We start from the raw sequence: 10,953 nt of genomic DNA on the forward strand, positions 1-10,953 counted from the left end.
GATTTTCTGGTGCAACACGATCACACTAAATGCGTCTCTATAGCAAGCAGTGTGTTTATCGTGCAATTTATACGCAAAAATTAGTTTTAGGAATAATCATAGGAAAAATCATGTAGTCCAGTCATATGTCATATTGCAGCTGTAAGATCTTGTCCAGATCAGAGTTTGTGTTTCGGTCTTCAACTTGAAAACTCTCAAAATCGTAGGCTGTTGGTCTGGATCTTATTTCTCAGTATGTGTCTGAGTCTCAGCTTAGGTAAAAAACTACAGTCAGTTTCCATCGTACTTAATGTGGAGATTTCCTTGGGAGAATGTCATGGCTTTGTCAAGCATTTTTTATTTCTGGTTCTTCGACCATCCTGATCCAGATCTTGAGGAGTCGACTCTTGGTCTGGGTTTTGGAGGGTCTGTTCTTGACTCTGCTCCATTTGAAATAAGTAAAGGAAACGTATGATGTATATGCTCTATGTTGTAACAACAGAGCATGATACTGCATAATGCAATGTATGAAACTGAGTCCTTGAAGTAAACGTGACAGTCACATGCTTGCAGTGAGTGTTGAAGGTAAATCTGTTTATATAACACCCCCAGCCCAGTTCTAAGCTCTTTTGCATTAACTTATGGTGCCTTTCAGATTTTTCTGAAGAGTTTTCTCTCAGTCTGTGTGTTGAGCACTGCCAGAGCCTGAAGTTCTTGGCGCACTGCTGGATGTGATGTGCTGATATTTGAGCTGTTTTTAAAACTGAAGAACCATGAGCTCCCCACCAAGTCCTTCTCCAACCAGGTGGTTCAAAGCCCTGCGGAGGTTAGTATGACCACAAAAAAATTCTTGTTTTTTTTATTTGTTCAGGTGTGTTTGATTAGAGTTGGAACTGAACTCTGCAGGACAGTGACTCTTTAAGACCCAAGTTTAGATGATAGTGTAACTCATGGTTGTATTCCAGGGCAAGGATAGAGGACGTGTGTCTGAAGAGTGGAGCAGCAGCTTGCTCAGAGGTCCTGAAGAGAGCCAGAGCAGCGTTCAGGGCCGGACGAACGGCCCAGGACAGCTTCAGACTGGCCCAGCTAGAAGCTTTGGTGCGCATGTTGATGGATCACGAGTGTGACTTCGTAGATGCTCTTGGAAGGGATGTGCATAAGGTAATAAGAGTTAAATAAGTCTGATAAGCTAATTATTAAATTATTTATATGACTATAGTTTTTGTAGCCTGGTTTAACTAGTGTGGTGGAGATAGTAACCACAGGTAAAACCATAATGGATCCTCATTACTTTGGTTTTTTTAAACTGTGGGATTTAAAAACTACTACTGCCATATGATAGATTCAAGCCTTGTGCTCACCAAAGCTGCATAGAAATATAGTAAACCTGTAATGTTTAAATATTATTGATGTAATATGTAAATATTATTACACTGTTTTCTATTAATATATTATAAAATGCCATTTATTCCTGTGGTGAAACAGATTTTTTAAAGAATCATTTTGCTAATTGTTTTGGAAACAGTGACACAATTTAATTTGTTAAGGATTCTTAGAAAGTTCAAAAGAACAGTGTTTATTTGAAATAGAACTGTTTTGTAAACAACGTAAATGTCATTACTGTCACTTTTGATCCATTTAATCCATATATATATATATATATATATATATATATATATATATATATATATATATATATATATATATATCCTGTGGTAGCTAAGGCAAATTTTGATCGAATAAAACGTTCTTTGTGATCCTTCTTATAGCCTCGCTTTGAAACAGTGATGTCCGAGCTGATGATAGTCAAAAGTGAGGCTCTTCACACCATCAGCAACTTGAAGAAATGGATGGAGGTGCAACGTATAGAACGAAACTGGGTATAAACTGAGAAAAGGGACTGAAATAGCAGCAGTGAAGTATAGTTGTTTTTTGTTATGTCTCATGTTTTTACATGGGTTGTGTACAAAGCAGACACTTGCCAAAGAAACGTGTTAATTCCCTGAGACACAAAGCCTCACATTGTGTTTTCTCTCAGCTTGCCAAAGTAGCTTATGACGAAGACCATAGCCGGTGTTCTCTGTCACAAGATTAGCAAGCTAGTATTTGCATTTATAAACGTGCCAAGCAGTCAAATGATGATGACTGTAAAACCTGGTGATGCTTTTTTATGCTGTATGATGTCAACCATTTCACTCCTCTGAACCAAAAACGGTCATAGACGCAGACGCATAGACAAGCTGACACTGCAAAATACATTCTTAAAAGTTTAATTTCCAAAATTGTTTTTTTCGCAGCAATGGCTTAGAAGAAACATTTTTGGTTACTCGATCCTTGCATTGATCAGTTCTTAAAAGAACAAATTTTTTTTCATTGTTCATTTTTTTTCCACCTTACTGAACCCTAAATTCAAATTGTTTGATAGAAATGTTGTTTCAAGGTCAACAAGGATGTTGATCCAGATTTGTTTGCCTTGTGGTAAAATGGCACAATTTATTTTATAGTGTTATAAAGTGAATTTAATACTATTATTTTTATAAGACTTTAGTTTTTTATGATAGCAGTGTTTCTCAAACAGGGGGCCTCAAGGGTTAAAAAAAGTTTAAAAACAAGCAGCTGTATCATAATTACAGCAGAACATACCGGAGAAAGCCAAAGACAAAATGAACAATATTGTGAAAGCCAAAGAGTTTGAGAACCACTGTATTAGTGTTTTTCTTAAGATTATAGATATATTTTTTTGCATTTTCTACTGAGAGGTCAAATCTGTCTGTTTTATTCCTAGGCGACAGCATTTGATGAATGCCTAGTGGTAAATGAGCCGCTGGGTGTGGTATTGATCATTGGGAATTGGACCAGTCCTCTCCAGCTCTGTCTGGTACCTTTAGTAGGTGCCATTGCAGCTGGTAAGTTTTGTCAGTGCGGTCAAATTGATTAATAAAGTATTTGTTTATGTAATATATATGTGATTTTGAATAATATGAATGAATAATGAATAATTTGACAACCAATCAGGTTGATTTGCAACATTTACAGACTTTCAGTTGTTTGCAATGAACAAATCAAACAAAAGTAATTGAAATAGCTCAACACAACAAATGTTTCAAGTGATTTTCACAAATTTAAATGAAAATGCAACTTTTTATGACTTCCACAGTCTCAAAATTGTTCAACCCCTCGAATAGAATCTCTCACAACAGCACAAATCTGCAAATAAGTGTTGTCTCGAGCACACCTGATGCAACTAATCAAGGGCTTCATTAGTTGCACCAGGTGTGCTTGAGCTAGAACACAAAATATATGAACTAGGTTTGTTGAGTTTCACGTTTGACTGCATGTTAGAAATATGGCCAAGTCAAAAGAATGGTCCAAAAAGTTAAGAGAAGATGTCATCGCCCTTCACAAACAAGGAACACGATACAAAAAGATTGCGAAGGCACTAAATGTTCCTAGAGACACTGTTGGAAGCATAATTCGCAAGTTCAAAGTTAAAGGAACAGTTGTTACACTACCTGGACAGGGCAGAAAAAGGAAGCTATCAATGGCTGTCACCAGATTTCTGAGAAGGCAGGTTCAGAAAACCCCCCAGAAAGACTGCAAAAGACCTGCAGAAAGACTTGGTGGCACAGTAAGGCGCATACTAAACACTAAACACATCCAAGACGTACACCACTACTGACCCAAAGGCACAAGAAAAGTGCACAAAATCATATAAATAAGCCACAGAAGTTTTAGGATTCTGTTCTGTGGAGCGATGAAACAACTGGAAGTTTTAGGCCCTATGGATCAGCGGTATGTCTGGAGGAAGAAGATTGAAGCATATGCTGAAAAGAACCCTCTGCCTAAAAGCATGGTGGGGCTCGGTTATGCTCTGCTGTTGATTTGCATCCTCTGGCACTGGAAACCTGCAGCGTGTGGAAGACAAGATGGATTCATTGAGGAAATCCTATGAGAAAACATCATGCCGTCAGTGAGGAAGCTGAAGCTTGGTCGTCATTGGACCTTTCAACAGGACAATGATCTCAAGCATACCTCAAATTCAACCATGACTTGGTTGCAGAAGAAGTCCTGGAAGATTCTACAGTGGCCATCAGAGTCACCTGACTTGAACCCCATAGAAAATCTCTGGTGGGATTTGAAAAAGGCGGTTGCAGCAGCAAAAGGAAAATTAGAATATTACTGAACTGGAGGCCATTGCTCATGAGGACTGCGCTAATATTCCTCAGAAACGCTGCCAGAAGCTGGTGTCTGGTCATACATCTTGTTTGCAGCAGGTCATAACAGCAAAAGGGTGTTCTATAGTACTAACGATGCTTGCCGTGAAGGGGTTGAACAATTTTGAGACTTGCAGAAGTCATTGAAAGTTGCATTTTAGTTAGTCTCAGCCTCAGACGTCACGTGACGCCCACGGAACGTTGGCTAAACGTCTGATGCATATGGTACACTTAACTGGAAACACTTCAGGAATGTCGAAGTCGTCATCTGATTGGTTAAATTTTATCGGATTTCCGGGGGGCACGAGTGTCGCATTTATTTTCGGTCTGCCGGGAAACAAAGCACAGACGTGTGATTGCGGAAGAAAAGCTGTTGTGTTTACATGAGTGACAATGAGCATTTATCAAGATCAGCTAAACGTAGGATTCTCAAAAGTATGCAAGGTTCACGGCATAGACTCTTTAAGATATGTCCAGGAGTTTTGTTTGAGGCACTTAGTGGAGACTTGTTGCACGCGGTCTGTTGTTGTGGGGACATTTCCACGCCCCGAAACGTGACGCTGAACGAAACGAACTGTAATTGGTTGTTTGACATGTCGGTCAAACGGCCTTATGGGCGGGCCTTGGCCAAAGAAAGCTGATATGAATTCCAGACCTTCAGCCGTCAGTCTGAAGGTCTGGCTACGCGAGACTACATTTTAGTTGAATTTGGGGAAACCACTTGAAACATTTGTTGTGTTGAGCTATTTCAATTACTTTTGCGTGATTTGTTCATTGCAAACAGCTGAAAGTCAATTTGCCAATAAACCTCGTTTGCAATGGGGGTTGAATCATTTAGATTACGACTGCATGTCACACACACACACACTCATTAATCTATTTGACAGCACTTTATATATATATATATATATATATTTATATATTCAGAATATATTTATTTATTTAAATTTTGTTTAAGGTAACTGTGTGATTATAAGCCCATCAGAAACCTGCACTCATACTGCTGAGCTTCTGCACAGGCTCATACCAGCTTACCTGGACAATGTGAGTAAAACAGCATTAGCCCTACTACTCTGAATCCGTCAGCACAGCAGTTTGTTAGATCCTTGTTCTTTGTTTTATATGCTTAATTTTTCAGGAATGCTTTCACTCTGTTGTTGCAGCAGCACACGAAATTCCAGAAATGATAGACCATAAATTTGATCATGTATTCTTCTCCGGTAAGGCCTATCTGATCCCAGAGTATTTTAAGATGCTATGATGTCACATGTGCTATCAGATAGTACCAGTGAGGGCTCTACTAAAGACCACTTTTAGGACACATTTTCAGCATCAAGTTTATACTGTAGTGTGTATAAATATGTATATCTGTTAATATATTGAGCAAATCTTAGGATTACAGTATTATTGATGTCCTCAAAACAGACTAAAAGCAACAAAACGTTAACTGTGATGATCTTTAAAGCCTTTAACAGTCTTTAATGTTATACCTCAAACACTTCTCAGGGCTCAAAGTGTTGCAGCTTTATGGATTTATGTATTTGTGAGATTTCCGTGTACTACTATCAGTTTTAATTCTGTTTTCTTTCAGGCGATAAAGAGAATGGGATTAAAGTAGCTCAAGCTGCTGCTCGGACACTGGCTCGTGTGACTCTGGTACTGAGTGGTAAAAACCCTTGTTATGTTGATGGTCAATGTGACTTCAACACCACGGCTCGTCGCATTGCCTGGGCACGATTCCATAATGCTGGTCAAAGTGCTGTGGCACCCGACTACATCCTGTGCCATGTAGATGCCAGAGATAACCTCCTACAGGCCCTCCGCTGCGCGCTCCTGCAGTTCTACGGGACCGACCCACGCGAGTCCAGGAGCTTCGGTAGGATGGTGAATGAGGAGATCTTCAACAAGGCCAAAGACCAGCTGTGGAGATCTGGAAAGGTGTTTATAGGAGGTCAGGTGAATGATATGGAGAGGTACATTGGTGAGTGGAAGCAGTGTGGCATTGCCAAATATATTTTATTCAAATATTAACTAAATCCAGTGTGTTAATGGTAATTAGTTATGTGTTTTTCTTTAACTACTGGCACTTGTATGTCCAAGGGTTTGTTTGTTTATTGATAAGACCCTTTTTGTTATATAAAGGTCACATTAAAACGCTATTTTTTTTCCAAATTATACCTTTATTATTTATATTTGCTATGATTTAAATGCCCTTTATGTATATAATTAATTGTTTTACCTTTAAAATAATGTGAAGATAAATTATTAAAACTTAGTATAATCATAAATACAGTTTTTTACTGTAATAAAAACTGAAATAATCATAAACCATTTTGGTATTTACTGTATGAAAAATAATTTTTCTGTGTCTTTTTTTGTGTGATGTCCAACACAGCAAACAGTTTTGGCCCCAAAAATGTTTTTATTTATTTATTTCGAAGTTAATGTACACGTTTACCAAGAAGATAACAGTGTCAGTTAGAGCATGCTTGAGATTAAATATAAGACTAATATACCGTGTGAATAAAAACATTTTTTGCGTAATTTCCTATTTATTAATTATGCAAAAAAACCTCCATACATAACCAATTTCTAAAAATATATATTGCCTAAAACTAAGGCATTGAAATGATTGTATTTTCTGATATTTCAAACTGAAGCACCAACTGTTCTGACGGAGGTCGTGGAGTCTGATCCAATCATGCAACAGGAGGTTTTTGGACCCATACTTCCCATACTGACGGTCCAGGATGCAGATGAGGCTATGGCTTTCATCAATTCCCGAGAGAAACCACTATGTGTGTATGCTTACTCCAGTAACAACAAGGTAAATACCTCCCCTGCTACAACCTGTGGGCATAGCTACATTTAAAATGAAGTAAATATCACTCATAAACACACACATTTACTCTTATTCTAAGGTGATTTCCAAGATAATGAATGAAACATCCAGTGGAAGTTTCTGTTTGAATGACAGCGTCTTACAGAGTGTGATGGTAGGAATGCCATTCGGAGGAGTTGGTGAGGCACGCTTTATTTTTTTTACTTTTCTTAATACAGCATGTAAAAAAATCAGGCAGTGCAAACACTATTTGCTTAAGAGTTTAATCATCAAAAGAGTTGAATCCCGTGGATTTCATTGACAGGTGCCAGTGGAATGGGCTCCTATCATGGTCGCTACAGTTTTGATGCATTCTCTCATAAGAAGTCCTGCCTTCTGCGAACCACCCGGATTGAGTGCATGACATACTTGCGTTATCCACCTTATGAGGACCGCAACCTGTCCTTGGTCAGCCTGGCCAGCTCTCTGAATCTGAGGAGTCAGGGTTGGTGCACTATTCTGTGAGAGCCACTGCTGCACAAATCAAAAGCCTTTTTACCCTCACTGTGCACGAGGAAGTCTCTTTAATCCTTTGATGTAAAACCATGATACATTTCTTTGATTCTGTACAGTAGAAGTTTTCTGTACAACTATACAGTATGTTCTAACTCTACACTATCAGCAGGGACAGTCCTCTTGGAGTAAACGGCACATTTATTAATTTAGCAGATACTTTTCAAGGGACTTTTCAGATACTCATTCAAGGGAGAAAACAACACTTGTAATGGAAATGTGAAATTACAAACATGCACCGTTCAAAAGTTTGGGCTTAGTAATATGTATATATATTTAAAGAAATTAAGTTTTATTAAGCAAGGATGCATTAAATTGATCAACAATGGCAGTAGTCATTTACTATGTTAGAAATTATTTCTTTCTCAAACAAATGCTGTAAAAGCAACTCAACGGTTTTCAACATTGATGTTAATAGGAAATTATTCTTGAGCACCAAATCAGCATATTAGAATGATTTCTGAAGGGTCATGTGACACTGAAGACTGGAGTAATGATACTGAAAAAAGATATCATTAACATTACAGGAATAAATTACATTTTAAAATATATTAAAATAAAATTCCTGTTTTCACTGTATTTTTGATCAAACAAAGGCATCCTTGGTGAGCTTAAGAGACTCCTTTCAAAAACATTACAGACATCTTACTGACCTTAAACTTTTAAAAGCTATTGTATATGCATGAAAAATGTAGTAAAATGCAAGGCTGATTCATATTAAATTTTGATGTATCATGTTGATAATCATAAAATCAAAATAATTGTCAGGGAACAAATGGTAATATTAAAAAGATTTTACCACAGTAGTTTAAGTAATCCATACAGTATTTATAAAAATTCCCATTTCAATTTTACATGAAGGTGAACTATGGGACCATGACTATAGTACAAACTACATCAAAATATGATAGCTGAGTTTTGTTTATGATTGCTCTTTGTTTATTGTTAGGCTTCTAAAAAACGTTATACAGTAAACTCTGGGACAAAATTCCAGATCAATGTTTTTGTATTCAATATATATTGGAGACAAGAGGAACATGGTTGAAATTTTAGATGAGACACTGAGATGTTTTCTTCCTCCCCTATTCAGGTCTTTTGTAGATTGTTTCTGCATTGCCCTCTTTCATTGCAGCATATCTAGCCACCGTGAACAAGTAGTCACTTAATCTGTAGAAGCAAAAAGTCTTCACTGATACGTCTTAAATCACAATAAAATTAATAGATTCTAATGACAAGAATAATAGAATAAGTTCATACCTGTTCAGATATTTGGCAACTTCAGGATCTGTCTCACCTGAACGGACAACAGGGGCAACACTGTAATAGAAAACATTTGATAAGGTAAAGTAACACAAGTGGAACTGAGAATATAGTTTGTGTGGATGTGTATGTCAGACTGACCAGCGTTCAGCCCGTCGACACACTCCTCTGGCCACATGTAAAGCTGCGCTGCTTTTCCCTCCTGACTGCAAATCAAGTATGAGATTAAATGGCTTTCCCTCAGTAATCACCTTACAATATTAATTGTCATCAAAATGTTGTCATTAAAGTCGGCATGAAACAGAAGCTGCGATAGCCTTTTCTTCCCTATTGTGACATATATCTGAGTAAAACGGCTTCTTAAACACACTAGATTTTGTCCATCGGGAATTGATTGAATCATTTTAGTTTGCTACTGCTGTGATCTCTTGTGATTGACAGGTTGTCCTGGCCTCACGTCAGTAAACATGTCATCAGAGAAGAGAAGAGGTGTTGTTGCATGAGGGACGGGAAGTCATTTTGATTATAGATTAGGAGGGCACTTGAATTACATACAAATATACATTTTCAATTTTGATTTCATGGTGACTTTAAAACCCCAAATCATAAAACAATTGCAATTTCCCATCTAGGGTCTAATTGCCATTCAACTCAAGATTATGAAGTATACATATTTCTGGAGCATACATACAGGAAGTATGAAGTTGGTGAGTGGAGGCAGCTCCTCTGTCAACGAATCAATCCACCTCTCCAGCTCAATCACAGTTTGAGAGCTGAACTTTGTCTTCTCTGTTTGGAACAGGAACATCAGAATGAGGCTGCTAATCTATGCAGTTAAATATCTAAATGCGTTTGTATATTGAAAACGTCATTTGATTCTGCTTACGGATGTGACTGTCTCTAGCTGATGACCGTGGAGTGGCAATATTTGATCCTACGTCCTGTAGTACACACTGGATCTGCACAGACAAGAGAAGTATGTGGACATTTATGCCACGCAAAAACGTAAACCATGAGCCATTTATTTGAAAACATTTAAAATCTGAGGTCAACTGACTGAAATCAACTTGATGCCAGTTGCAAAAATGACTCAGAGAAGTGGAATTAATTCTGTGGAAAGGCCTACTTAAATCTATTTGCAAATGGCTTTTTGTATATAAAGCAATAAAACTCATGCATTTAAAGAATGGCTTGAGTGTCCAAATAATTTCAGGTCCATAAAATCATTCATTGCTTCTCATCAAACACCAGAGAGAAACAGACCTTGTCCAGCTGATCTGTGAATGAATGGCCACTGTCAATGCAAAATTCTCTTGCTAACCTGAAAAGGGGAATCAGACGTTTTATAGTTGGAAAGCATTTTAGAGTCATTTGACCCACACATTACGCTACATTACCCAATTGCTGATGATAATTCATCTGTTGTTCCCAAAGCATCAAATATATGATCCTCCTTTGGTCTCCTCTCACCTGTGAAGGTACTGGAAAAACCTAATGAGGTGAGACATTGAAAACAAGACAATGTTTTCACAAACCTAACACTTTCAGTTTGACATGCAACTATAGTACACAGTAACATAACTTCCAATTTTTTTGTAAATATATAATGTTGATCATTTCAAAATCCCAATAGGCTACCATGACAAATAAACATTATATAGTATAAAATTCAATAACCTTTATCTCCAGTTTTTGTGTATATCTTGGGGATTCTTCTGTTTTCTTCAGATGTGCTGGTATACCTTGGAAAAGTAAGAACACTTTAGTAACATTCAAAGTATCTAAGCTGATACACTTGTAGTTAATTTGCTACATTACATTAGCCTGCAACACATGGGATATGGGCTTCAAAGCTACAACAGTCCTTTTACCTTTTTTTATCGCCACACACAGCCTGCATCTGCTTTATGCTTATACATGTCCCTAAACGAAGGGCACGGTGAAGACCCGTGGACCTGGTCACGAAAGGTAACATCGTAAACGCTAAAACATTTCCAAACGCGCTTCTGTGTTTACTGTTGACGTTTTTGACAGTTTCTGCTGCCCGTAGACAGGCGTTCTGTCACGCAACCTATGACACGAGATGGTGCGAATTGTGATTGGTGT

At 37.7% G+C, this 10,953-nt stretch overlaps 2 protein-coding genes across 2 annotated transcripts; one reads left to right on the forward strand and one right to left on the reverse strand.

The window, feature by feature from the left end:
* The first annotated feature begins 657 nt into the window (after nucleotides 1–657).
* aldh3b4 (aldehyde dehydrogenase 3 family, member B4) lies at nucleotides 658–8,391 on the forward strand. Its single transcript, XM_079607343.1, has 10 exons — nucleotides 658–805; nucleotides 945–1,140; nucleotides 1,749–1,859; nucleotides 2,765–2,885; nucleotides 5,152–5,237; nucleotides 5,332–5,413; nucleotides 5,785–6,174; nucleotides 6,854–7,020; nucleotides 7,115–7,214; nucleotides 7,340–8,391. Exons 1-10 carry the CDS (start codon nucleotides 753–755, stop codon nucleotides 7,537–7,539), a joined length of 1,506 nt encoding a protein of 501 aa, XP_079463469.1. The 5' UTR covers nucleotides 658–752; the 3' UTR covers nucleotides 7,540–8,391.
* On the reverse strand, nucleotides 8,179–10,937 carry mmab (metabolism of cobalamin associated B). Its single transcript, XM_079607344.1, has 9 exons — nucleotides 10,719–10,937; nucleotides 10,525–10,589; nucleotides 10,245–10,338; nucleotides 10,111–10,168; nucleotides 9,734–9,806; nucleotides 9,539–9,636; nucleotides 8,989–9,053; nucleotides 8,845–8,904; nucleotides 8,179–8,754 (listed from the first exon to the last, which is right to left on the reverse strand). The coding sequence occupies exons 1-9, from the start codon at nucleotides 10,820–10,822 to the stop codon at nucleotides 8,670–8,672; spliced, it is 702 nt and encodes a 233-aa protein (XP_079463470.1). The 5' UTR covers nucleotides 10,823–10,937; the 3' UTR covers nucleotides 8,179–8,669.
* Between the last annotated feature and the right edge of the window lie 16 nt (nucleotides 10,938–10,953).

Source organism: Phoxinus phoxinus, assembly GCF_949152265.1.
Source record: "Phoxinus phoxinus genome assembly, chromosome: 3".
Classification (NCBI taxonomy): domain Eukaryota; kingdom Metazoa; phylum Chordata; class Actinopteri; order Cypriniformes; family Leuciscidae; genus Phoxinus; species Phoxinus phoxinus.

Bases quoted from the DNA above. Each gene is read 5' to 3' on its own strand.
- aldh3b4 (XM_079607343.1), top strand. From the start codon at position 753: ATGAGCTCCCCACCAAGTCCTTCTCCAACCAGGTGGTTCAAAGCCCTG. The intron at 1,141-1,748 runs GTAATAAGAGTT...TCCTTCTTATAG, and splicing joins TTGGAAGGGATGTGCATAAG to CCTCGCTTTGAAACAGTGAT. The intron at 7,021-7,114 runs GTAAATACCTCC...TCTTATTCTAAG, and splicing joins CTTACTCCAGTAACAACAAG to GTGATTTCCAAGATAATGAA.
- mmab (XM_079607344.1), bottom strand. From the start codon at position 10,822: ATGTTACCTTTCGTGACCAGGTCCACGGGTCTTCACCGTGCCCTTCGT. The intron at 10,590-10,718 runs GTAAAAGGACTG...TACTTTTCCAAG, and splicing joins GTGTGTGGCGATAAAAAAAG to GTATACCAGCACATCTGAAG. The intron at 8,905-8,988 runs GTCAGTCTGACA...TTTCTATTACAG, and splicing joins TGTCGACGGGCTGAACGCTG to TGTTGCCCCTGTTGTCCGTT.